We start from the raw sequence: 26,433 nt of genomic DNA, 5'->3' as shown, positions 1-26,433 counted from the left end.
TCTTGGTGTACCGATCACCCCGCTGCCCACTAGAGTCCCTAACTGAGCTGGTGGACTTGGACTCGGGCTTGGCGTTGGAGTCTCCAAGGCTTGTTGTGCTAGGGGACTTCAATGTCCACTTTGGGAACAATTTGTCTGGGGCGGCTCAGGAGTTCATAGCAGCCATGACAACTATGGGCCTATCCCAAAGGGTCTTGGGACTGACGCACATTGCAGGTCACACTCTTGATCTGGTCTTTTACTCCAATCAGGGTGGTGTTTCATGGATGGGGACTCCTGTGGTTTCCCCATTGTCATGGATGGACCACCATCTGGTTAAGGTTGGACTCACAGTCACACCCCACCTTTGCAGGGGCAAGGGGCCCATTAGAATGGTCCACCCAAGAAGGTTATTGGATCCAATAGGGTTCCAAGAAGCCTTGGAAGGATCTTGTGTTGGCTCTGCTGGTGATCCTGTTGATGCCCTGGTGGAGAACTGGAACAGCAAGCTCACCAGGGCAGTAGACATGATTGCACCTTAGTGTCCTCTCTGATAGGGATGTGTGAACCGGTTCGAATTCAAACCAGTTCAAATTCAAACCAGGGTGGTTCAAAGGTTCGAATTCGAACTGAACAAGCCATCAGGTTCGAGCTGCAGCTTTGAATTCGAACCGAACCTGGGGATGGTTTGATTCAAACCAGTTAGAACTGGTTCAAACTGGTTTGGACATCCAAAAATTGGTAGGATGGTAGCTGACACCCAGGGGTACCTGCCACCCAAACCCCAAAGCAATCGGACACTCATACAATTTTTTATGAATTTTTGAAAATTATTTTTATTTTTTTCTCATAGGGCATAATGCAGGGTTTCTCAATGTGTGGGTCCCCAGATGTTATTGGACTGCAACTTCCATAATCCCCAGCCTCAGTGGCCTTTGATTGGGAATTATGGGAGTTGAAGTCCAATTACATCTGGGGACCCACACGTTGAGAATCCCTGGTATAATGGGACTCGAACCAGCCCGTTATTCCTTATTGTGGAGCACACATGGATGCCAACAACCACCCAAACCCTGAAGCAATCGGACAGTCCTGCGATTTTTTATGAATATTTGAAATATTTTCAATTATTTTTCTCATAGAGTATAATGGGACCAGAACCAGCCCATATCCCTTATTTTGGAGCACCTGGGGGCACAAAAGTGGGGTGGGTGGTAGACAGACAGGGGTGCCTACCACCCACAAAACCCCAAGGCAATTGGACACTCCTCTGATTATTGGTGAATTTTTAAAGTATTTTTGAATTCCTCATAGGGAATAATTAGGATTGCAGCAAATGTATAGCTTCACGTCAGGAGTGGGAGAAAGGGGTGTTGTAGAGAGGCGTGTGGTGGGTAGTAGTGAAGCTAAACATTTGCTGACACCTCCATGCTTCTTTATAGAGAAAAACCGTACAGTCACATAAACTTCAAAAATCATTTAAAAATCAGCCTTTTGCCCCATTCCTTTCAAATAATTCTGATAGCTTCCTTGCCCACCTTGGGAACTACCACCCACCACACTAGGACACCCCTTCTCCCCGACGTGACGCTATACATTTGCGGCAATCCTCATTATTCTCTATGAGGAATTCAAAAATACTTTAACAATTCACCAATAATCAGAGGAGTGTCCGATTGCCTTGGGACTTTGTGGATAGTAGGCACCCCTGGTTGTCTACCACCCACCCCACTTTTGTGCCCCTAGGTGCTCCATAATAGGGGATATGGGCTGGTTCTGGTCCCATTATACACTATGAGAAAAAGAATTAAAAATATTTCAAATATTCTTAAAAAGATCATAAGGGTGTCCAATTGCTTTGGGGTTTGCATGGTTGTTGTCACCCATGGGTGCTCCACAATAATGAATAATGGGGCGGTTCAAGTCCCATTATACCCTATGAGAAAAAATAAAAATAATTTTCAAAAATTCATAAAAAATTGTACGAATGTCTGATTGCTTTGGGGTTTGGGTGGCAGGTACCCCTGGGTGCTGGCTACCATCCTACAAATTTTTTGATGTTCAAACCAGTCCAAAATGGTTCGAATTTGAACCAAACCAGGGGGAGGTTCGAGCAAAACCAAAACCGAACCACCCCCTCCTGGTTCGAACCTGGTTTGAATTCGAACCGAACTGTGCAAACCAGTTTTGTGCACATCCCTCCTCTCTGACCCGCTTCAAAATTGGTCCCTTGGTATATGGAAGAACTACGGGGGCTGAATTGGTGACTGGAGCGCAAGTGGAGGATGACTCAACTCGAATCCAACAGATTACAACATAGAGCACATTTGAAGATCTATGCTCTGGCGTCCGCAAGTTCACATCCAGCGGAGTTGTCCAGGGTTGTGAGAGGGCTAGTGAATGCCCCTCCTCCCTTGAATCAGAATTTGGAATCATCTATTACCCGCTATGATGTGTTTAACGGGTTTTTTGTGGATAAAATCTCTCGTATTCGGGCCGACTTGGATTTAGACCCCACAATTACTGCAGTGTCTGAATCAGAGGTGTCCAGTGACTCCTCTTACTGTATGTGGTTAGGCTGGATCAGTTTCAGTTTATGACTCATGAGGATGTGGGCAAGCTGCTTGGAGCCATGTGGCCTACCACCTGTTCTCTTGACGCTTGCCTGACGTGGCTAATACTATCTGGCAGGAAGGTTGTTGTAGAAGGCCTGGTAGAGATCATAAATGCTTCTCTGAGGGAGGGCAGGATGCCTCCTTGTCTTAAGGAGGCAATTATTAGACCACTTCTTAAGAAGCCTGCCCTGGATTCCTCAGAGTTAGGCAACTATAGGCCTGTCTCCAACCTTCCATGGCTGGGCAAGGTAATTGAGAGGGTGGTGGCCTCATAATTCCAGGCAGACTTGGATGAAAATGATTATCTAGACCCGTTTCAGACCAGCTTTCGGGTGGGCTATGGGGTGGAGACTGCCTTGGTCAGCCTGATGTATGATCTCCAATTGAGAATTAACAGGGGAAGTGTGACTTTATTGGTCCTTTTGGACCTCTCGGTGGCTTTTGATATTATTGACCATCGTATCCTTCTGGAGCATCTGAGGGGGTTGGGGGTGGGAGGCACTGCTTTGCAGTGGTTGCACTCTTACCTCTCAGGAAGATTCCAGATGGTGTCTCTCGGGGCCTGTTCTTCCAAAACTGAATGGTGTCCCTCAGCACTCCATATTGTCTCTGATGTTGTTTAACATCTACATAAAACCTCTGGGAGAGATCATCAACAGATTTGGTGCAGGGTGTTATCAGTATGCTGATGATACCCAAATCTATTTCTCCATGTCAACATCATTGGGTGAGGGCATAACCTCCCTAAATGCCTGCCTGGAGGCAGTGATGGGCTGGATGAGAGGAAACAAACTGGGACTGAATCCAGATAAGACGGAGGTACTTATTGTGCAGGGTTGGAACTCGGGAGATGATTTTGATCTGCCTGTTCTGGATGGGGTCACACTTCCCCAGAAGGAACAGGTACGCAGTCTGGGGGTGCTTCTGAACACAAAACTCTCCCTGGTTTTCCAGGTTGAGGCAGTGGCTAGAAGTGCCTTTTATCAGCTTCGGCTGATACGCCAGCTGCATCCATTTCTTGAGATAAATGACCTCAGAACAGTAGTACATCTGCTGGTCACCTCCAGGCTTGACTACTGCAATGCGCTCTATGCGGGGCTGCCTTTGCGGGTCCGGACACTGCAGTTAGTCCAGAATGTGGCAGCCAGGTTGGTCTTTGGGTCATCTCGGAGAGACCATATCACTCCTATCTTAAAAGATCTACACTGGCTGCCAATACGTTTCTGGGCAGAGTACAAGGTTTTGGTTATTACCTATAAAGCCCTAAACAGCTTGGGCCCTGGGTATTTAAGAGAACGTCTTCTTTGCTATGAACTGCACCATCCATTGAGATCATCTGAGAGGTTCATCTGCAGTTGCCACTGGCTCGTCTTCTCCATTGCTGCCCCATGACTTTGGAACACACTTCCTGCTGAAATAAGAGCCTCCCCATCTCTTACAACTTTTAAAAGGGCAATCAAGACACATTTGTTCACCCAGGCTTTTAATTAGATATTGTTTTAATTGTGTTTTAATAGTTTTAACTTTTTAAATTTTAATTGTTGAAATATGTTAATCTTTTTATTGGTTGCTTTTATTGTCCTGTAAACTGCCCAGAGAACTTTTGTTTTGGGCGGTATAGAAATATGCTAAATAAACAAACAAACAAACAAACAAACAGTTTTTAAACAAATCTGACAGCACTATGTGGAGGGACAAGGTTGTGCTGTTCAGTTCTATCCGCTTTCCTGAACCCTCAGGAGATATTTCTCATACCTTTTCATAAAGCACACATACTTAAACAATCAGAGTCATTACAAACAATTCTGCATTTCCGAGTTCAAAATGAGATGGAAAGAGCAAAAAGATTATTGTAATGTGGGGGGAAATAACACTCAGAACATGTTCTGGACCAAAAATGACACTAACTTCAGAGGTGTTATACTGTGGCAACAGAGTGAAAAATAGCCCAAAGAATGACTTCTTCAAAGGAGAACCAGAATTCCAATAATTAACGGATTTATTTATTAGTTCAGCTGTAACAATGTAGCTTGGGTTGTTCCCTCTAGCAACACTCAGTTAGCTTATGGGACCTCACCACCACCATCATTTCATACAAAAGTCAGTGCCTCACAGTCATGTATTATTAGGTACTTCCTAGGCTATTGTTCCTCCCAGCCAATCACAGCTCTCAAAGCCAGTTCCTCATTTGAATGCTTATCACTATATAAGAGCGCAGCTAGAGAAAGTCACAATCATTTGCAGTGTGGCAGTTGAAGTGAACAGAAGGAGAAAAAACCACCCAAGCCATGGCTGCTTTCCAAAGAGGTAGGAAGCCCTATTACCGGAGCAGAAGGAGGCAGAGGAGGCCCCGGAAGATCCAGAGCAGACGAAGGAAGTTAAATTCCAGGAGAAGAAAGAAGGCGAGAACAAAACGTATAACCAGGTTTGCGAGGAGTTACTATAGAAAGAGGCGCCTCCCCATGTCCAAGTATTTTAACAAACGGATGCGGGACAACGTGCTTTCTTCCCAGAAGGCTAAATACACCATGTGTGCCAATAGGAGTAAAGCCTGTAATAGGAAGCCATCCCGGGTAGGTAGACCAAGGAAAAGGAAATATTGCACTCGTATCCGCTCAGATTTTCTTCAACGCAAACTAAAGAAAGGGACTAGTAAGAAACGTGCCAAGAGTGGAGGTACTTCTGCTGAGAAGAAAGCCAAAAGGAAAGCACACGCTGAAGATGAGGTTTTCTACAGTATGGCAAGTCCTTCTGTACCAAAAGCAATATCAGAGGAGAAGCCATCAAAGAAAAATTCTGTCCGCTTTAACACTCCTACCAGCCCAAAGATCAAGGAGGAGCCACACTCACAGGAAGAGGCGCACTCTGAGAACCAACAAAGCCAGCAAACAGTGATTCCAAAGAAACGTAGCAGGCTTTCAGCCAACCCTACCTGCAAAAGCCGTTAAACTACAGGAACATCCCCTACTCTTCTCTGAACAGCAACCGTCAGGCCTTAAAAAAAACCCAGGGAGAAGGGAGAGGGAAAACAACCCACCAGCCTGCTTGAAAGATCCAAGAGACTTTGTATTTTACCCTTGATGAGACCATCTGCACCCTTAACGATCCTGAATAGAAGCAGTTTTGCTGCAACCAATGAAATTAGTTTTATCAATGACTGAAAAAAGATATTTGATCCACTGGCATGCTTAACAGGCAAGATAATCAACTGGAAGTAAGGGGCCATTATCTTTGAACCTAAACAGCCAGAGAATATTTCTTTGCTTGATAACAAAAGACAAACAGCAAGTGCCCAACACTTTAAAGAAAAATCATGAAACTAGAGAAAAGATTTGCCATCATTTAGTAAAGAAAGGATTGCTGTATTCAAGGTGTTATTTCCAAGGAATTCATCTTTGAAATACTAATAAAGCTGGATCTTTTGAAACCTGTGTTGTGGGTTTCTGTCACACCAGTTGTTTCTCCCTGTCACACCAGTTGTTTCTCAGTATCACTCTGATACTGAGAAACAACTGGTGTGACAGGGGGAGTATTGCACTTGAGAAGTGGCTACAAATTTATTTTATTTTATTTAACATATTTTTATACCGCCCCAAACTTATGTGTCTGGGCGATTTACAACAAATGAGGATATATAGACGGATTAAGGTTTTTGCCACTTGTAGGCAAAATAAAAATAAAAATGCTGCCCTGGCTTGAGGGCTTGGGGGGCAAGTTAAAAAAAAAATTCCCCAACTGCCGCTGTGCAGCAGAGATGGTACCCCAGACGGTGGGCGGGGGGACGGCAGGGGGTGGGTACTTAAGGTGAGAGGAGACCGAGGCAGGGGAGGGAGAGTGGGAGGTGGAGGCGGCAGCAAGAGCTCTTTCCCTGAGCCCACCTGCTGTCCAAATGAAAGGTCTGGCTGTTTGGGGGTATACAGTTTTCTTTTGTACTATGGTGATTTCCACAAAACTAAAGCAATTTAAAAATCTGTAATATGTCTTTTCACTTAGCAATTAATTCAGAAACACTTGGCTAAGAAGGCGGAATTCACTCCTGAAGCAGTAGTTCACAACTGGTGTGGTGTAGTAGCTAAAGCATATAAATCTGCAAGCCAGAATAGGGAGGGGAGAGGAGAAGAGGTGATACACTCTGGCATCAGCATCAGCCCCTCCCTTCAGGTGGACCTGACTTTCAAGAAAAATACTCCTGATGACTCTGTTTGAGTTCTCCTGTCCAAGGATGACGCAGCGCCACCAAGAATTCCACCACCACCACCACCACCACCACCGATGTCTTGGCTCAGAGATTAATTGCTAACAACCCCAACCTTTCAGCAATATAAATGCAAATCATTATTAGTATTCCATCCAATTTTAATAATAGCCAACCCTTAACACCATCTCATAACAAATCAGACTTAGGGTCACACGAAAGACAACTTTAAATGTGTCATTATCAAGTTTGGTGTTTAGTTTTACTTAAAAAAAACACACACCACATGGGGCCCCAATCTGGATTGGAAACACAATGTAGGATAGGGTTTTTTCCTTTCCCACTATGCTGTTTTCCAGCCAAAAATTGCACATGCGCACAGTTGGTATAAGCTCCCAAAGATGCCACTGTAGCAAATGGCACATTTGGGGGGCCACTGAATCTTTAGAGAGAAATCTCAGTGGGGAAAAGACATAGTGAAAGACCTACATTTCACCACCTATGTTCTACTGCACCACTGCAGTCCAAATCCAGTTTGCTTCCCCACGTGGCTTTTTAAAAAAGAAAATTTAAACAACAAACTTGACAGTGACACATTTAACATCACCTCTAGTTCAGCCCTTAACAAGAAATTGGAACATATTGTGACTGTATAGTGGAGCCCCGCTCCCTTCTCAATTCTTTGAAGCATTCCAAGTAATTCAATAGGGACAGAAAGAGCCTGGAACCCTGAGCTATTCCAGACCAGAGGGAAGCAGACTCTAAAGGGGCCACCAAGGTCATTGTCTTATGTAAGATCACAATGTAAAGTAACGATCACAAATCATAGTAAAGTAAGATCACAATGACTGTCACTGGGACAATCCCAGCACTGGGGAAACTGGCACAAAGCAGCATTGGGTGTGCCTCTACTCAGGACATGGTTCTCAATGCTAAATCCTCTTCAACAGTTTTGTTACGACTTTTCTTAAGAAAAGTGAGAGGGGAAGAGAAGTGACCATAAGGAAGAGGCTACTAAAATGCACAGAACCACTGACATTAAAACAAAACCTAGTCAAGTGGCAATCCTATCTATCAGGGACAATAAATGGGACAGGATCCTGCCAGAAGGATTGGACACATTTACACATGTATCTTCACAATTCTAATCTTCCTTTCTTCTACAGAAAACTGAGCTATCTGAAGATGAGATGATAGGGATGATTAGAAGAAAATGCCTTCTACAACTCATTTATCCCACACAGTGCTTGTAGTATGTGGGCAATTGGTATATCTATCGGTTTGCACATATGGCTGAGAATATGAACAGTGAAAAGAAGCATATAAATTCTGAAAGCCAACAGGACTAAAACTCCAACCCTATGCTTGTTTATACTTATATGCATAGAAACAGGTGCAAGAAATCCAAGAGTTGATTTTTTTAAAAAATGTTGACTATTGTCATTTCATAACAACAAGACTATGAGGCTATTCTCACGATGGGGGAAAACCAGGCTAAAGAAGCCCAGCCTGGTTTTTCCCCATCATGAGAACCATCGGACTCGCGGGCGAACCCGGTGGTTCTCTGGTGGCTAGCCCGCCAAAGTAGCCCTCCCCTTAGCCCAGATTAGCAGAGCGAGTGCTCCACTAACCCGGGTTCCCTGATCGAGTGCTGCCATGGTGTGGCTCCGTGCCATAGTGACACACGTGGAGACCCCCGCCGGGAGGCTGCAAGCAGCTTCCCAGGCTCAGGGGTCCCTCCAGGATGCCCTGCACACTCACGTGCAGGGCATCCTGGGGCCACTCGGGCCCCGATCCCTGCAGCCCCCTCCAGCTCTGTGACAGAGCCGGCAGTCGTGTGGACGGCTGATCCAGCCCCTCAGGGCTGCCTCTTGATCATTCCCTGCTCTCCCCGCAAACCTCCTCTCGGCGCTTCCCACGGCTCGTGAGAAGCGCCTCAGTTCCTGCTTGGATCTCTAAGCAAGACCAACGAAGTCCCACAGTGGAGAATTATCCAGGTCACAGATCTGCCATTTCAACTTTTGCTTGCAATAATTTATAGTACCTTATTTCTTGGATCTCCTGACAGACTTAAATACAAAGAAGCCTTGCCATCAGCCTGAATCCAGAATGTGTAGTTATTTGTCTGTGGCGCCACAAAAAATCCACGTAGCCGTGCACTGGGTAGCAGAAGGAAAATATTAAATGATGAGGCTTCCAAACAATGAACACGATTCCACTTTGAGGAAAAGATAAATGACATGAATCAGTTCTCATACAACCCAGATATATTTTAAAAGAGTTTTCTTGTTGGAATGAAACAAGATCTCCTCTCCACTGGTATAAGAAGGATGTACGTTACTGGTATACTTATGTCCCAAGTTCCTTTAAAAAGTACTGCAGTGAGTTGTTTTAATTTGCAATGCTCAATAGACTCCTAAAAGATCTGTGATTACCTTAACAGCTGCTGTCGCCCAGACAACCAACCTAGTGGAGAGCTGGCATTAGGAACAAACTGCCACCTGTATCCAGGAGCTGCTTCAGTGAGATTTCCATCAATGCCATCCCAAACCTCAAAAAGTAGCCCTCTGTTTCCTGAGGAAATTGCAAACAAGAACCTTTTCATCAGCCGTTCATCAACATTTCCTCATCACACGTGGAGAAATGACTGATGTAGACCACATACATAAATTGTTGATCTTGCATGTGAGCAAAATATCAGGATGACAATATAATTCAAGTTTTGACAGTTCAGAAACTAGTCCCCATTCAAAGTGCTGGTGATTAACCTTTAAAAACATTCATATTCTGTGTCCTTACATACTTTAAGAAGCACTTTCTTCCACATGCTGCTCTTTCATCCATTTGATCAGCAGGAGAGGAATTGCTCCATCTTCCAGCTTTCTCAGCTGTGAGATCTTACAAGGACATAGAGTTGCATCTTCTCCATGTCAACTCCCATCAATCCCAGAAACAATATGTTGTATTATACTAGCCAGTATATTTATATTATACTAGCCAGTATAGTGCCAGTATAATTAAACTGTTGTGTTTTCAACATTCCACCATTATAGCCCTGAATATTCTATCCTCTCTAATAAAATGCTTGGTGTCCATCCGTGCCTGCCTGTTCTGGGCATGCGCGAAGCGCATGCCCAGAACAGAGCAAGGCAGCTGCGAACACCAGCACCCGGCGGCCATATTGGGGCCGGGAGAAGGAGAAGTGGCCGCCGCCCACGCCGGGAGGAGAGTGCGGGCAAGGCGGCGGTGGCGGAGCCGCGGCCACGGCCAGAGATGGCGGTGGCCGCGGCGGGGCAACTGGCGGCGGGAGTGCGGGTGAGGTGGCAGCGGGGCGACTGGCCCCGATGGCAGCGGCCGCTGCCGCGGAAGTGCAGCCAAGGCAGCGGCAAAGCCGCGGCCTCGGCAAGCGGGGGCGGGGGCCGCGGCGGGACGGACAGGGCCGCTGACATGGAAGTGCGGCTGAGGCCGCAGCAAAGCCGCGGCCTCGGCAAGCGGGAGCGGGGGCCGCGGCAGGATGGACAGGAAAGGACTGGGCCCGCTGGCGGCTGCACTCGGGGGGCCAGGGTCTCCTGGAACGAAGGAGAAGTGGGGACCAGGGAGGGCAGAGGCGGCTGCGGCTGCGGCGGAACCGGCCCTGCCGCGGGGAAAACCGGGGCCTGCCGCAGGGAGCGAATAAAAGGTAGAAGAGTCTTCTGGGCAGGGGGGAGGGGGGCAAGAGGGAGTGGGGGTGGGCCCTGAAAACGGGCCTGAAAACACTAGTTGCTTATAAAATCAAAACTATTTGTCCAATCTGCCTGGCCATCAGCACACATTCCCTAGGTGACAAGAGACACATCGTCTGCAAATTTGGTGAAGACCCATTGGAAAATGGCTTAGGTAGAGCAGTTTAGGTGTTTCTCTTTTGAATGGGTTTAAAGGGTTGGTGACATGTTTTTGGGACTGAGGAAGTGCTATTTAAATGATTTTGTAGTCCAATTACATAGTTTCAGCCTTTAGACCATATGCCAGAAAATTGCCTTTTGTATACCACCCCCCCAGACCCAATTGATTGTTATTTTACAATTGATTCCCAAAGTTGGGTTTTTAAGAGGTTTTTAGTGTTTACAGATTCTGTGCAGTAGCAAGTTTGAAGTTACAGTGCCCACAGCACTGCTCACCAGGGGCGTAGGGTCCATTGGACAAGGGGGTGCATTTGCACTCAGGTCCAGAGGGCCAAGGGACCTCACAAGGCTCTACAGACCCATGGCCAGGGTGTGACATTGCCCCCCAAACGTTTCTCTTATTTTTCCCCTCCAGCTGTGTGACTCCCAATCACAGCTAGCAAGCTGTTTCTCTTTTTTCAGGCAGGAGGATGACTGAAGGAAAGGGTTAAACCAGCCCAGGGATTGGTCCTCCTTCAAGGAGAGCCAGAAAGGAAAGTCAAACAAACAACCCTGAGAGACACAGAGAGAGAGAGAGAGAGAGAGAGAGAGAGAGATATCTTGGTGTGTCTCCTTTCTATCCCCAAGCCCTTGTTTCTGCTTGTGCGAGAGATTTCCATGGAAAGGAAAGCAGAAAGTGTGTGAGAGAGAGAGAGGTGGGGTGCAAGCGGGCTGGAGTTTATTACCTGTTCTGTTCTCAAACAAGTTCTCAAATATACTTTTTTTAAAAAATCAAAGCAGCATAACAAGGTGCCAAATGTAAGCCAAAACTATTCTAATACAAACTTGTAATAAACCCTCCCCCACCCCAATAGTATACCTTCTTGTGAGGAAATTAGGCACTACAAAAAGTATTAAAAGCTTTCAAAATAATAAGAGGGAAGAAAAATGCTCTAACAACATAGATCTTTTTCTGATTTCCCCTGCCTTTTGGTTTATTAAATGCTGGTTGTTGGGCCTGAAGACTGCTTGTAGGCCCAACAACCAGCATTTAAAAAACCAAAAAGGCAGGGGTGTGTGTGTGTGTGTGTGTGTGAGAGAGAGAGCGAGAGCGAGAGAGAGAGAGAGAGAGAGAGAGAGAGCACAAATGGGCAAATAGGGATAGGAACATTGCTAGGGGTTGTATGCATGTATATATAAGGTCACAGTAGTAGGCATATGTTAAAAATGTTTCTGAGTTAGGGGAATATGTGTGCACAAGTATGTGTGAGGAAGTGTATGCATATATGAAAAGGGTGTAATATATGCATAGAAGGGAAAGAAAGGGCAAGCTAGGAATCATGTTTTCATCATGTCCTTACAGCTTTTCTGCAAAAAAAAATTATAGGGAAAGGGGGAAACAAAGAAGATGGGGAGCAAGGGGGCCCATCTTCACTTTTTCTCCCTAGGCTCACTCCAACCTTTCTACACCCCTGCTGCTCACAATAAACATGGCGACTGACTCACTGCCCTGACCCTGCTGCCCGCTGCCACGCTCCTGCCTGCTGCTCCATTCTGCTGACTCCTGCCCCAACCTTGCTGCCTGCTGTCGCGCTCCCGCCCACCACTCCTCCCAGTCTCTGACCCCAGCAGCTGGAGTTCCCTGCTGGCTGCCCTGGCCTCCTCACCCAGGACTCAGATGGCCTCTGTGCATGGCCTCCATGTTTCTGTGCATGTCTGTGTGTGCCACTGTGTGCGCGCATGCATGCGCCTGTGCCTACATGCACCTGTGTATGCAAATAGCTACCTTACTTGTGTACAACTTTTACACTAACACCATCCTGAAGGAAATTAGATCAAGCAGGAGAATTGTGAGGTTTGTGGGGAATTTCTGGGAAGATATTCTATAGTTTTGCACACAGTTGTTAAAGCATTTGTTATTTTTAATTATCATTGTTGTTTGTGTGTGTGTGTTTTATGAAAAAGGGGGAAATGAAGTACAGATTTAAAGTGAACACAAATTACCTGCTTCTTGTATCCTTATTCCCTACTGAATAATCAGGAGGTGGGGTCACACTATCACTATTACTGAATCCACTATTTTCATTTACTTGTATTTTTTTCAGCTGGGGGTGGGGCGGGGAGTGTGACTATATCTTAGTTGAAGATTTTACAAGGTTTTAGTGTTCAACAGCAGGAACCTTGTGGTTTGGGTATGCTCTTCCCTAATCATATTTTGTCTAATCATATTTTCCTTTTTTAAAACACCTGGAAATTCAGTAATTCAAAAACCTTGAGTTTAAAATAAATGTTAAACTGATTTACATTTTCCATCATGCTCTAAAAATAATGGAAATTTCAAGTTAAGGTGCCCATCTTAACTTCCACGCCATATAAGCTGTGAAGACTTTATACAATCTGGTATATGATGTTGGCTTTGGAAATGAGGCTCCATGTACCCATGCTTTGCCTTGATCAGAGATGCATCAGGCAAAAATTTATCAGGGGCATCTCTAGGAAGGGATTAGGGAAACTGTACGTGTTAGATGTCTGCCTGACTGCATCCCTGCCCAGCCCAATGTCCAACAGAAAGACCAAGGCAAGGTGTGGGTGCATGGAGTCTCATTTCTAAAGCCATCATCATATATCAGACTGTAAAGTCTTTACAGTTTAAATGGAGTGGAAGTTAAGATGGGCACCTTAACTTGAAATTTCCATTATTTTTAGAGCATGATGGAAAATGTAAATCAGTTTAACATTTATTTTAAACTCAAGGTTTTTGAATTACTGAATTTATTAATACATTAATAAATTACAGCTGAGGATTTTGGGAGTTGTAGTTCAACAACAGCAAGAGTGCTAAGACTGCCTACCCCTAGTTGAGCCATTAATCTCTTGGTGTTCAGGCAAATGCTCTGCTTTTTTGGCTCTTCTAGTAGTAGCTGAAGTTTTCTTGATTTGATTTAATCCTGGTATTTTTAAAGGATGTTTTTATGATCGGTTTTTAAATGTATTGTGAGCTTTATTAATTCTTAGATATTATTTCTAAATTTTGTTATTGTGGTTTATTTGTATTGTTGTATGCTGTACAGCAACAGAGAAGAGAGAGAGAGAGAGAGAGAGAGAGAGAGAATGAGAATTTAATTTTAGCAATTTCAATTTTGGTTTTTTAGTCTACATTCCAAAGAGAAGTAGCCTTATGAGATCTCCGTGAGTGAGTGAGTGAGTGAGTGTGTGTGTGTGTGTGCACCCGCACCCACCTATGTATCTGTCTGTCTGTGTGTCCCTCTAATAACCTTTGTGCTTACAAACCAACACAAATCAAATTAACAGTACAAGAGAGCAGGCCCTAGGGGGATCTGAAAGATTTTGTTGTTGTTGTTGGTTTGCCATGTCAGTTCAAGATGGCAGCTACTCAAACTATAGGCAATACCCCTTTATAACTCATGTACTGACTGTTGGATATAAACCAAATTTACAGAGTGGTCCCAGTGGTGTAGGCCTGAACCAGACCGAAGCCATGTTACCTTTGATATATTTTGTCTGTATAAGGGGGGCCTGGGGGATTCCTTATAAGGAGTTGCTTTTCTGTGCCAAGGAGGGCCAGGAGAGACTAGATAAGAAGGTGATGAGGTATTCACCTAAAAGAATACATGCGCAGAAGTTAGCTGGAAATTTACAGAAAGTCCAGACAAAGGAAAAGGGGCAGTACCTATGTATCATCTCCTAGGCTATAAATATGTTATGCTTGTAAATGAACAGGGTCTTGGACTTGAGCGTGAGCTATCCAAGACCTTTGCTACTATAGAGCAAAATAAAGCCTTTTACATCCTTCTCGGCTGGTGAAGTGTTTTGGCTACTGACCCAGAAAAGAACCTCTCTTTGTTGGGGTACAACACCAGGAGACCCCAATAGCTGTTCAAGATTTTGAGTCGTTTGGCCACTCAAAATACAGGCAATACTCCTTTGTAACCCATGTGCTGACAATCAGAAACAAACCAAATTCAAATTGAATGAATGAATGAATGAATGAATAATAGTACATGGGAGACAGTTCTAGGTAAGAGTCACCATATTAAAAGAAACTGAAAGTAGTCTCCACTAATTCTACTTAGGACTACTTTTCCCCCCCAGTAATAGTCTATAGCAGAGGAGCATAGCAGGAACTAATAGAAATTGATTGGGTCTAATCATGAAGTCAATCACATAAAAGGACAGAGGAAAGGTTAAATTTGGGTGAATGGTTTCAAAGAACCCAGGCTGCCACCAATCAGACATGCCCCCCGCATCTGATGTCAGATGGGGGGGCATTATTTTGGTCCCAAATGGGGCCATGTGGCCCCGGAGTGACCTTTGAGGCAGAGAGAGTCACTCTGGTCCACACTGCCAAACACAGCTCAGGCCAAACTCCCTTCCAAATGACGCCACGCAGGCCCATTTGGGAGGGAGACCACACTCCCTCGTCTGACATCAGATGCAGGGGTGTAGCTAGCCGGCCCCCTGTGTCTGGCATCAGACACGGGGGCGGGGCCAGGGGGCCTTGGCAGCAGCCACACACAGGCCGTCACCAGCCTCCCTAATGCTTCTGATTTAAAAGAATGGTTCTCTATTTAAGAGAACATCTTCTTCACCATGAACCCCACTGCCCATTCAGATTGTCAGGAGAGATTTGTCTGCCATTGCCACCAGCTTCTCTATTGACTACACAGGGAGGGGCCTTCTCTGTTGCTGCCCCGAGACTCTGGAATGCACTCCTTGTTAAAAGAAGTGCCTCCCCATCTCTGACCACTTTTTAAAAGGCAGTCAAGACACATTTGTTCACCCAGGCTTTTAATTAGATACTGTTTTGATAGTTTTTAACATTGTTTTAAATTTTAAACTATTGTAATGTTTCAACCTTTTCGTTTGTTGTAATTTGTATTTTTTTTTTTTTTTTTTTTTTTTGTAAACCGCTCAGAGGCGTACATTTTGGGCACTATACAAATATGTCAAATAAATAAATAAATAAATTTTGAGGAGCTATATCACATATAACGCTAAACAAATACATCTGTGTGAGAAGAAAGTCATAGAAATGGGAGACTAAGGGCCAAAATATACATGACCTAAAAGATCCCTGATCACAATTCCTGGTGTCCTTTTCTTGGGTTAAAAGCAGCCGTGGGAGGGACCATTTGGATTGGGGCTGTGGCATGAAGAGGCATCACTTTCCCTTTGTGCCATCACCCTGTACAATTCGTGACTTAAATCACTTACCAATGGGGCTGTTAGCTACAGAGGAGGGCAAGGACAGGTGCAATATGGGTACTTGTAGTTCCCCCCTCCAATCACCAATTTTTTGAAAAGAAAATTTCCCCTAGTGTCACAGTCCTGCCCCAAATTTCTCTCTCTTTCTCTGACACACACAAACACCTGCTTTTAAGCAAAGAAAAAGATGTGGCAAGATCCAAACACATCACGTCGAGTTTGGTGCTTCATGACAAAATGCTTAGTTTCCACATTCTTGCCCAATGCTAAAGCACCCAGCCAAGTATGGGAAACTGCCATGAATAGTGTACCTGGTTGAGGTCCACTGAGCCTTCTCCTTTTGCCAGCTGCTCCAGTTGTACAAATAATCTTTTGAGGAGAAACATGCTTAATTTGGCAGGGAATGCCTGACAAATGGAAAGAGAAGCACAAATGTGAAGGAAATCATTTGAAAGCATTAACCAGATCTAGCTACTTAAAGGATCCTATCACCATCACCACATATATGCTCAGCACAGGTTTCAAAAGACATAAATAATATATACAACATGCCTCTAACTGCATTCACATTTTCAAAAGTGAAGCAGCACGAAGACTGATTTCAAGATTATTACCTGCAACCGTGACCTGCACAGGTGTATCAAAAAAGTCTCCTGAGATGGTGAGATGGGTTCCTCCACCCAGACTCCCTGAAGCTGGAGACACTGAAAATATTTCTGCAAGGTAAAGGGACAAAATTGAGTGTAAGATTCATTAAAATATGGTTTAACCTTTTAAAAAGGTAATGTAATCATACTGTGGATTTATATTACACAGAACCTAAAGGTAAAGGTAAAGTTGTGCCGTTGAGTCGGTGTTGGCTCCTGGCGCCCACAGAGCCGTGTGGTTGGTAGAGTACAGGAGGGGTTTACCATTGCCATCTCCTGCACAGTATGAGATGATGCCTTTCAGCACCTCCCTGTATCGCTGCTGCCCGATGTAGGTGTTTCCCATAGTCTGGGAAACATACCGGCGGGGATTCGAACCAGTAGCCTCTTGCTCCTTAGGCAAGTTACTTCCTTGCTGCACCATTAAGTGGCCACACACATAACCTACTTTGCAACAAAAGAATTCCATTCCATACTTAAATAAATGATGCAGATTTGAATCACTCCTTTGAAATGCAATGTTTGGATCTTTGAAAAATTCAAACTAATTGGAAGAGAGTAATGATTTAGGGTACAGATCAGTGGTGAGAGATTTCAAAATATCATTCTAGAAGTTAATCCTTTTCTCACCACAAAACACATATATGACACCCAGTTACTTGTACTGCATTCTATTGTGCTCTAACACCCAGAGGTTTTGCAGACCAAGAGCTTTCCCGCACATAGCTTCCAGCTCTCGGGGTAAATATTGAGCAAAGCCACTCCGAATTACACTCACAGCATGAGGGAAGCAGCCCCTCCCCTCTGCTCTTGAGTTTTCTTTTTGTGCAGGTTCACATTGCATGCCTCCTTGTTTTCCTTGTAGCCAATGGAGAGAGAGAGAGAGAGAGAGAGAGAGAGAGAGAGAGAGAGAGAGTGTGGGGGGGGGGCTCCATGGGGAGGAACATAATGTTGCCTTCAAAACCTCATGTCCTAGACTAGGAACATTTGTATACACTAACAGATTTCTTCCCTTTTTTCCAACACATGCGTGGTGTGCTTTACATCAATTTTTAACCAGTGAGAACCTTAAGCAAGGGTTCTTTTTTAACCAGCGAGAACCTTAAGCAAGCAGCCTAATATTGTTCAAAAAAGTCAATTTGAGCATACACAGAGGTTTTTTAACTAGAACTTTCAAAGAGTTTGCTTCCTGAAAACTGGTTTTTTCCACTCTTTGCATCTAAGCAAGGCAGTTCTATTTGCATTCCTAAAAAGGGCTTTCCTCTTGTCGTCTTAATGATTGTGTAAATACTCTAGTCCAGGGATTCTCAGTGTTGGGTCCCCAGATGTTATTGGACTTCAACTCCCATAATCCTCAGACCCAGTGGCTTTTGGTTGGGGATGATGGGAGTTGAAGTCCAATAACATCTGGGTACCCAAGGTTGAGAATCCCTGCTCTAGTCAGCACGTCTCCCTCCTGGCATTTGCTGCGGCATTTTAGGAAAAACTAGCTTAAAACCAGGATTTTTTAAACCTGGAAATACATCGAGACAAGCTAAAATTTGGAAGACAAAGCCTGATGTGTGTGTGTGGTGGTGTGTGTGTGGGGGGGGGGGGGCGTGCTTCCAAAAATCTCAAATGGACTTTGGGGTAAGTCTGGCCAGTTTGTGAACGCACACACTCTCTTCCAAAGGAGATTCACGGTAACAGCCATGTGGAGACGCCCCGGGAGGTTTATTGTGGGAGGAAGTGTAGTGAAGAGTGATGAATGACAATGTCAGTCACCACAGGACAGCCACACCTACTGCTTCTCTTGCTGCATTTCGTCTACACAGGAACCTTACAATGGGTTTCATCTCCTCGCCTTGCCTTTCCCCTTCCCATCACTCTCTACCCCCTTTTGCATTCCCCACCCATTGCCCTGCCCACTGCCAGCAAAGTAGTCATGCATTTCTGCCCCACTGTCACACAGCTGGATGGCGCGTGTGTGTAGCAGCATTCCACAGCACATGTGATTTAAAAAAAAACAAAAACACCAAAAACCTCTGAAGCACTCCTGCACAGTACTAGTGCTGCTGCTGGGCACTTCATTACAGCCATTTAAGAATTAAATGGCCTGTACAGTGCCTCTCAGCTGAAAAGCATCGCTTGGGCCATTTAAAATTAAATGGCCAGCAAGTCGCCTCTCAGTTGAGGGCGGCTTACTAGCCATTTAACTAAGAAGAGCTATTCATCATCAACAAATACAGAAAGAGCTGTATGCCATCTGGTCGCCCCACTTTCAATTCAAAGCTGAAGATAGAATAAACCTCCGCCTGGAAAACAACCTGAGCTTCTCTAACGTATTTGCCTATACTGTTTTGCAGTGTGATTTTATCTCCACTAGGTGGCACTGTGATCATTCAGTATGTGAATCTAACCTGTATCAACTGCACAATGCTAATTTTTAGGGTTGCATGTCTTGTAGTTTTTCTGTTTCGATTTGTACCAAATCCGAATCAACCCCATTTTGTATTTTGTCCAAAATTGAGCCTTCCGAATCACTTCAGTTTTGTTTTGTATCCAAATTAATCCAAATCTGAATCTGAATTAAATTGGATTTAAAAATTGGATCACATGGCCAAAAGAGTGGGTGTGGGTTATAGTGCCCAATGAGTGGAAGCTACCATACAAATTTCAAAGGAATTGTGCAAACGGCTGATATTTGATGAATTTTTGAAATTTGTGCATCTTTCAGATTTTCCCCATAGGGTATAATGGAGGTTTCAGGAAAAGTATAGCTTCATGTGGGGTGGAAAGGGGTGGCCCATAGTGGAGTGTGGTTGGTGGTAGTGCCCAGTTGGTGCAAGGAAGCTACCACAATTTTTTCAGAGGAATTTGGCAAAGGGCTGATTTTTAAAGAATTAATGAAGTTACGCATTTTCCTCATAGGGTATAATGGAGGTTTCTGCAGTCCCATAGCTCCACTTGAGGGGCACTGGGGTGGCCCAGAGCAAATGGTGGTGTAGTGCACATAGGGTGCCAACCACCCACATGGGTTGCCAACCTTTGAAGTACAAGATTTTGTTGTTCTAGAGGTGTTCTGAGAGTAGATTGTCTGGTAACATATGAGAGTGGATTCATGGTTTTTCATTAAAAATCTCATTTGCTACCAGAGAATTTAAACTCAACACCTCAGAAACAACAAAGCCCAGTACCCCAATGGGTTAGCAATTCAGGGGGGTGGTTGGCACCCTCTGTACACTACACCACCATTCGCTCAGCACCACACCAGTGCCCTCCAAGTACAGTTATGGGGCTGCTGAAACCACCATTATTCTCTATGGGGGAAAAGCTTAAAGACAAATCACAAATCAACCCTTTGATCAATTCCTTTGAAATCTGAAGATGGCAGGCACCCCTTGGGGCACTTCCTCCCAACCCACTATTTTGCCCCAGCAGACCCCTTTCTGTCCCAAATCTGCCCCAAAGACACACACTTAAAGATCAGCCCTTAGGCCAATTTCATGGGAGTCTGGGTTGTGGCAGGCACCCCTTGGGGCACTTCCACCCAACCCACCGTTCTGCCCCAGCAGACCCCTTTCTGCCCCAAATCTGCCCCAAAGACACTGCAACTTCTACAATTCCTAAGAAAGCAGCCCTTAGGCCAATTCCATGGGAGTCTGGGTTGTGGCAGGCACCCCTTGGGGCACTTCTACCCAACCCAATGTTCTGCCCCAGCAGACCCCTTTCTGCCCCAAAGACACTCCAACTTCGACAGTTCCTAAGAAAGCAGCCCTTAGGCCAATTCCATGGGAGTCTGGGAGACACAGCAGGCTGGTCAGCGAGTCTAAGCAAGGGCATAAATCCTGGAGAATGGCAGCTCCCCAGGGAAAGTGGAGTCAATGGTGGAGCATAGGGGCAAAGGGTGATGGAACAGGCAGTGAATGGAGCTCTCTCATCACCCACACATGCAGCAGAAAGGAGGAAATGGTGCCCTACACCAGCATATATATTCCTGGTGCAAACTCAGTTCTCTCTTTCTGGAAACAGGAAACAGAGCCATCGATTCAATAAAGGCAGCTGCTAAACTCCAACTATTTTCCTTTCCAATGCAAATCTGAAATTTAAAAATCTGTCCATCGGATGTCTTCCTGTATCATGTTATCTCCCAAACCCTTCCCCTCCCCACATTCCACTTATATACCAGTGTGTTAATAATAATCCAGCTAGCTTTTTGCTTTAACCAAGCATAATAGCTTGTGCCTCCCATATACCTTGAAAGAGGCTTGCAGGCAGTGTCCTTGCTGGCATTTTGTTTTGTTTTCTGCAAGGGCTTAAATGTTTTAAATGCAAACAGGACAGGGCATGTGGAATCACAAAATAATAAAGAGGGAGAAAGGGAGGGGGCAAAACTGTAAGAAGTCTCAGCAAGAAGTCTTAAAGCAAATCTGTAAGAAGTCTCTCCAGGCACTCCCAGCAGCCCCCCAGACAGAGTGGGAAGCTCCAGCTATTGTTACTTAGAGCTGACAATGGATTGGCTGCTCTCAGTTTAATCATTTCATTCTTAGCACACAATTGCATCCCAATACAGCTCATTTCTCTTAACTAAATATCATTCATGCCATTGCCCAAGGAAACATCTTCAGAAGCTGTGTCCCTTTTTGCATATCTTATCTTCGGCTATGCTAATCCTTCTGACAGACACTCAGTCAGTTGCTGCTGGAATGTGAAGAGACAAAAAGGACAATTTGCAATGCAATGCTGATGGAGCTCCGAAGTGTTTTCCGAAGTAAACAAAATTTGGATCCGAGAGGAAGTCATTTCAGTCTGTAAACAAAAATTATCGGAGGTCTAATTCTGGTTTCAATTTGTAGACAAATCATCCAAAATTGCCATTTTCCGGCACAAATCAATTTGTGCCCGAATCGAAATGCACAAGCCTACTCATTTTCTAAGTTGGATTCCGACACTTTTTTTAAAAGAGAGAGAATGATTCTGTACCATCCATTGATAACCAATGAGGTGGGATTCCCTATGTAAGAAATGAAATGTAAGAAAGAAATAGAAGGAAGAGAATGAGAGAAAGGAGAATGAACTTTTGAGGCCTAATTATACTGTTTGATGCATTATGAGAAAGCTCACTAACCTAGTCAAAAAGCATCCTATGACGCTAGCAGATCATGTCATTTGTGTTCTGAGCAGCAACCATGCCACCAGTACAACATGCGAACAGTTCCCAAGTAACTACAATTAGTTTTTGCACAACTGGGATTAAGCAGAAGGGCTTCTAGGTCAAAGGCATGACTTTCTAATTATTCTTGCACATAACCATCTCGTTTTAGGAATTAAGCACTGTGCATTCACACAAACATATCTGAGAGTTTGAGATTAAAGTCACATTGAGATTAAACCAGGACCCTCTTTAAAAAACAACACAGAAATTAAACCAGTCCTGTTCAGAGCACAGTACCTGGGAATGTTTGATACAGGAAAAGGTCCTGCTTAGCACTGATAAGCCAAGCATCCTTGTGTACTACTGACCTGCAACAAAATAGAGGAGTAAGAGCTGGGGGAGGAGGGGAGAAACTCTTCAATGTTAGGAAATTAAGGTAGAGGAAACATGCATTTTTTGCTCTAGGAAGAATTGTACGTTATTCTAAACAAACACTGAGAAACAAAATGTGGTTGTCAGCTAAGTGTTTAGTGAAGCAATCATACAACTCCTTCCAGCACACAATTTCCTGTAACAGGGTTTGCCTACGTTTGGGCACATTAGTTTGTGTGCGTATGAACTGACCTCCAAATGGGGTGCACTATAAATAATATATAAAGTAAAAATAATTTGTGTTTTCCTTTCCCCCTTCCAAACAGTTTATTAGATAGATTTTGCACAACTGCTGGTTGAAAAAGATTCAAATCATTATTACATATGCCAAGAACCCAGAAGTTTTTCACACAGGGCTTTTAAAGCCCTTTAACTCACATCTCCTCCAGAATGGAGGCGGTGCATTCACATATCGGCCAGATTTACCCTGAAGTCCCTGTGAGTTATCAGGGAGCAGTTCACACACAATTTGGGCTTTTCATAGTGTGTTAGAGTGTAGTCCAATTTATATCCGGGGTAAAAAATATAGACTATTTGTGTGGGGTTTTGGGGACAACTTTGAGTTTGCAGTAAAGCCTCCCAGTAAACCTGTGGTAAAGCCTTCTGTGTGTAGAAGTCCTCAGCTACAAGCTGCATGAATCCATCACTCAACCTCTGTATTACATTACTAAATCCATTCCGTTCAAAGCAAAGCACAAGGCATAAGTCTGTTTATAATTACTTCTATGAAAGAAGATAATGTATTCAGAAATACAACATGAAAGTAAAACAATTAACCCAATGAAGAAATCCATGTCCCTTACTTACTTTCCTTTATTAGACATGGAAAAGCTAACATTATGTGATCCTGTCAGAAGAGAAAACACAGTTATTGCTCAGTTTTGAATCAGTTCAGGTACAGAATTCACTAATGCTGTCCTTTCCCACTTCTAGTCCTTTCCAATCCAGTGAGTTGGATAGTTTTCTATCACCTCAAACAAGGTTTTCTCTAATATATATATTAAAGGTTTTCAATGGAGTAAGTGCAGACGTTCAGCTGTAAATAATCAAATTATAAAAAGACAAATGTGATTTACTGAAAAGCAAACACTTTCAGCCTTCTTGGGACCACCACCACCCTACCACCTCAAGGAATAATTAAAAGAGGGTTTCTTTTTCTGGTTTGCAAAATCTTCATTGAAAATTACCCACACTCTGTTGCTATGCTCAACACCCTGTAGAATATCACAAAGTGCAGCTAAGACAGTGGCTTGCCTAAGGACATCTAATGAATTCACAGCTGAGGTAAGATTTGACCTCAACCTTGAGATTTGAAGATTTCACATATATAATTTAGAGGGTGTTTTCCAGATTACAAGCTTTGCGCTGGTAGAAGCGTTGCAAGGTCCAATGGAATGGTACAACAGTTTCAAACTGTGAGTAAAGGGTTGTTCAGTGCTTCATGGTAGGCTATTGGCCAATCATATTGCTGTCCACTGCAACGTGGTTTCCAGGTTGGGAGGGTGTCCATATTCTCCTTGAACTGCGTTATCTGCTCCCTCCTTCTGCCCCATTTTGGGCCAATAGGGTCATGGAGGAGGCAGGGGGGTGACATGATTTTTTTAAAAGCCATCAGGGAAAGCACCATTCAAAAACAAAAATTTACTTGCAGTGTTGCACCCTTGCACAAGCAATCCTGGGGGTGGTGGCAGAGAGGGCCCCTAGATACCCCAAGTTACTGAGTTGCCCCACGTTACCCCTGCTAACTTGGCAAAGAGGCAACTTTTAACATGGTGATTCTCTTTATTTAGCAAGGGGAGAGTAACTGGCCCTATCCACCCCCAGCACAGTACCTCCAGTGACTGTTGCTGGTGTCTATCTGATGTTTCTTTTTAGATTGTGAGCTCTTTGGGGACAGGGTTCCATCTTATTTGTTTGTTATTTCTCTGTGTAAACCACCCTGAGCCATTTTTGGAAGGGCGGTATAGAAATTGAATAAATAAATAAGATGTAAAAATATTATGGGACTTCCGACTACAAACAGACAAACATCTGCCACACAATACACCAGATAGAACTGTAGTCGAGAAGAAAGAAAAACAAGTCAAAATAATCGACATAGCAATACCAGGGGATAGCAGAATTGAAGAAAAAGAAATAGAAAAAATCACCAAATACAAAGATCTACAAATTGAAATTGAAAGGCTGTGGCAGAAAAAGACCAAAATAATCCCAGTGGTCATTGGCGCCCTGGGTGCAGTTCCAAAAGACCTTGAAGAGCACCTCAACACCATAGGGGCCACAGAAATCACCATCAGCCAATTACAAAAAGCAGCTTTACTGGGAACAGCCTATATTCTGCAACGATATCTATAACAACTGACAATAAAATTCAGCCATCCCAGGTCCTTGGGAAGGACTCAATGTCTGGATAAAACAAACCAGTCAATAACACCTGTCTGACTGTGTAAACAAGAAATAATAGATAGACATCAGAGGAGTTGGGAATCGGGTGGATTTTGAACATGAGAGTCAAATTATGATGGGGGAATCAAGGCAGCTGTCCCCCTTGCTTTGCCCCCAAAAAGTGGTGAGCAAAGCAAGCCCAGGCAGAGCCTCTTGGCTCTTAAGGCTTTGCCTTCCACTACTACTCCTCCCCACAGTGTAAAAATAAGAAAAAGTGGGGGAAGATGAAATAAAGAGACAAATAAAATTGAAACAGGAAGGAGCGATATGGACAGATCACCACCACCACACACACACACACAATGAACCGTTGACATCACACCACTTACATCGTTGCAACCCTCCTACAATGGAAAAATGCTGCTACTTTCCTGCCATGCAGATGCAATGTTATAGTGCTGCAGCATAGCAATAAAATCTGAATTAGGGCATCAGAAATATGGACGGCCCTTTTCTGCAAGTGAGGTCGGATCACAGGCAGTACAGAAGCACACTTAGCGGATATGTTGAGAAACTGTTGCAGCGTGTAATGTGGAAAGCACCCAGCTGATGTATCATATTAACTAAAAGTATGAGCTGCAAACAAAGATACCAGTAGCAACTATAAAAAGGAAATAAAGTTGTACGTAGTTCACTCTTTGCAAATAGAATGCCTACACACTAATTGAGGACAATGTTGTAAGCTTTGATGCCTTTATTGTTACAAAATGAAACTGGACCACCAATATACTATATTATACAACATTTTTCACTAACCAATATAGTTGCCTTCCACCCGGCACTTTACAGTTCCCAAGCCATGCTCTGTTTGAATGGGATATCTGCAAACAAAGCAAAAGAAAATACAGAAAGTCATGATGATTCAATACAAAGGTTAAAAGGAAACAGGGGAGCGGTGGGACAGAACAGATATTATTCCTTGTTCAAAGTTTTAACCTGTAGAAAAATTGAGTCATTCCCATTACAGGGAATTCAAGGAAGAGTCAAGAGTGTTCAGCACCCCAGTTCAGGACCCTCACATATATATTGCTGCATGTTGGTCCTGTTAGTGAAGGTTATTGTAGGTGGGATGTAGTAGATGAAATGTTTTGCAAATATTTTTTGAAAGTGAGAATGTGTGAGCGAATGAATGAATGAATGAATGAATGAATGAATAGTTTTATTACGATCATAGATCAGATGTAAACACAACAAATTATACAATGTTCAGATAAGAAATCTATTATACAATACACCAACAAAGTAAATGTTTTATGGTAAGAACTAAAGGTTAGGAGTTAATTGTTGATGGATCTTAACAATGGCTGCACAAAATTTAGCAACCTTGTGTGTGATAGAAGATTTCTTGTCTACAAGGAGAAGTGTTACATAAAATTCATCAGTTCAGCCAGAGTAATGTAATAACAAGGGGGTAATAAGACTACGTCGACTGTCAATATAAAAAGAACAATATAGCAACTCGTGGTGGGCAGATTCAACTTCACCCAAACCATAAGGGCAGATCCTACTGGCCAAGGGAATTTTCAGAAATTTCCCATAAAAAACTGCTGATGGTAAGGTGTCATATCTTGCTCTGAGGAACACTCTCTGATGGTTGGATGGAGAGAGTACAATAAATAACTAGCTGATTCCCAGCTGAGATCACCAAGGTGCCCTCTTGTGGTCTGCAGGATGACAACTAGGTCATGTTGGTGCTCAGTGTCCAAGATCCTTGGTTTGAGGATCTTCTTGGCTTGATTATATCCTAATAATGACAGAAATTCTAAAGAGAAGCCAAGTGCTGAGAGTTTTGCCAGCAGTGCTTGTATCCAGGAAGATTGAAAGGTATTGGCCAGTACAAGTGGAATCAGCCCCAGAGGGGAAAAATTGATCTGGAGCCAATAGTTGGAAATTAGAATCC

The 26,433-nt window shown here is 43.8% G+C and overlaps 1 protein-coding gene across 1 annotated transcript in view; it reads right to left on the bottom strand.

Moving 5' to 3' along the window:
• Positions 1–26,433, bottom strand: part of PKHD1 (PKHD1 ciliary IPT domain containing fibrocystin/polyductin) — a 436,391-nt gene that overhangs the window by 396,538 nt on the left and 13,420 nt on the right. Inside the window, exons 3-9 of the mRNA XM_053273219.1 lie at positions 25,290–25,354; positions 22,896–22,935; positions 21,954–22,024; positions 16,490–16,591; positions 16,187–16,282; positions 9,225–9,363; positions 8,834–8,948 (exon numbers count right to left, since the gene is read on the bottom strand). Of these exons, the coding sequence (XP_053129194.1) occupies positions 8,834–8,948; positions 9,225–9,363; positions 16,187–16,282; positions 16,490–16,591; positions 21,954–22,024; positions 22,896–22,935; positions 25,290–25,354 (628 nt within the window). The remainder of the gene's footprint in view (positions 1–8,833; positions 8,949–9,224; positions 9,364–16,186; positions 16,283–16,489; positions 16,592–21,953; positions 22,025–22,895; positions 22,936–25,289; positions 25,355–26,433) is intronic.

This window comes from Hemicordylus capensis, chromosome 1 (genome assembly GCF_027244095.1).
Source record: "Hemicordylus capensis ecotype Gifberg chromosome 1, rHemCap1.1.pri, whole genome shotgun sequence".
Classification (NCBI taxonomy): domain Eukaryota; kingdom Metazoa; phylum Chordata; class Lepidosauria; order Squamata; family Cordylidae; genus Hemicordylus; species Hemicordylus capensis.
The sequence above is the reverse complement of the archived record's forward strand: the minus strand, read 5'-3'. Positions and strand labels throughout refer to the sequence as shown.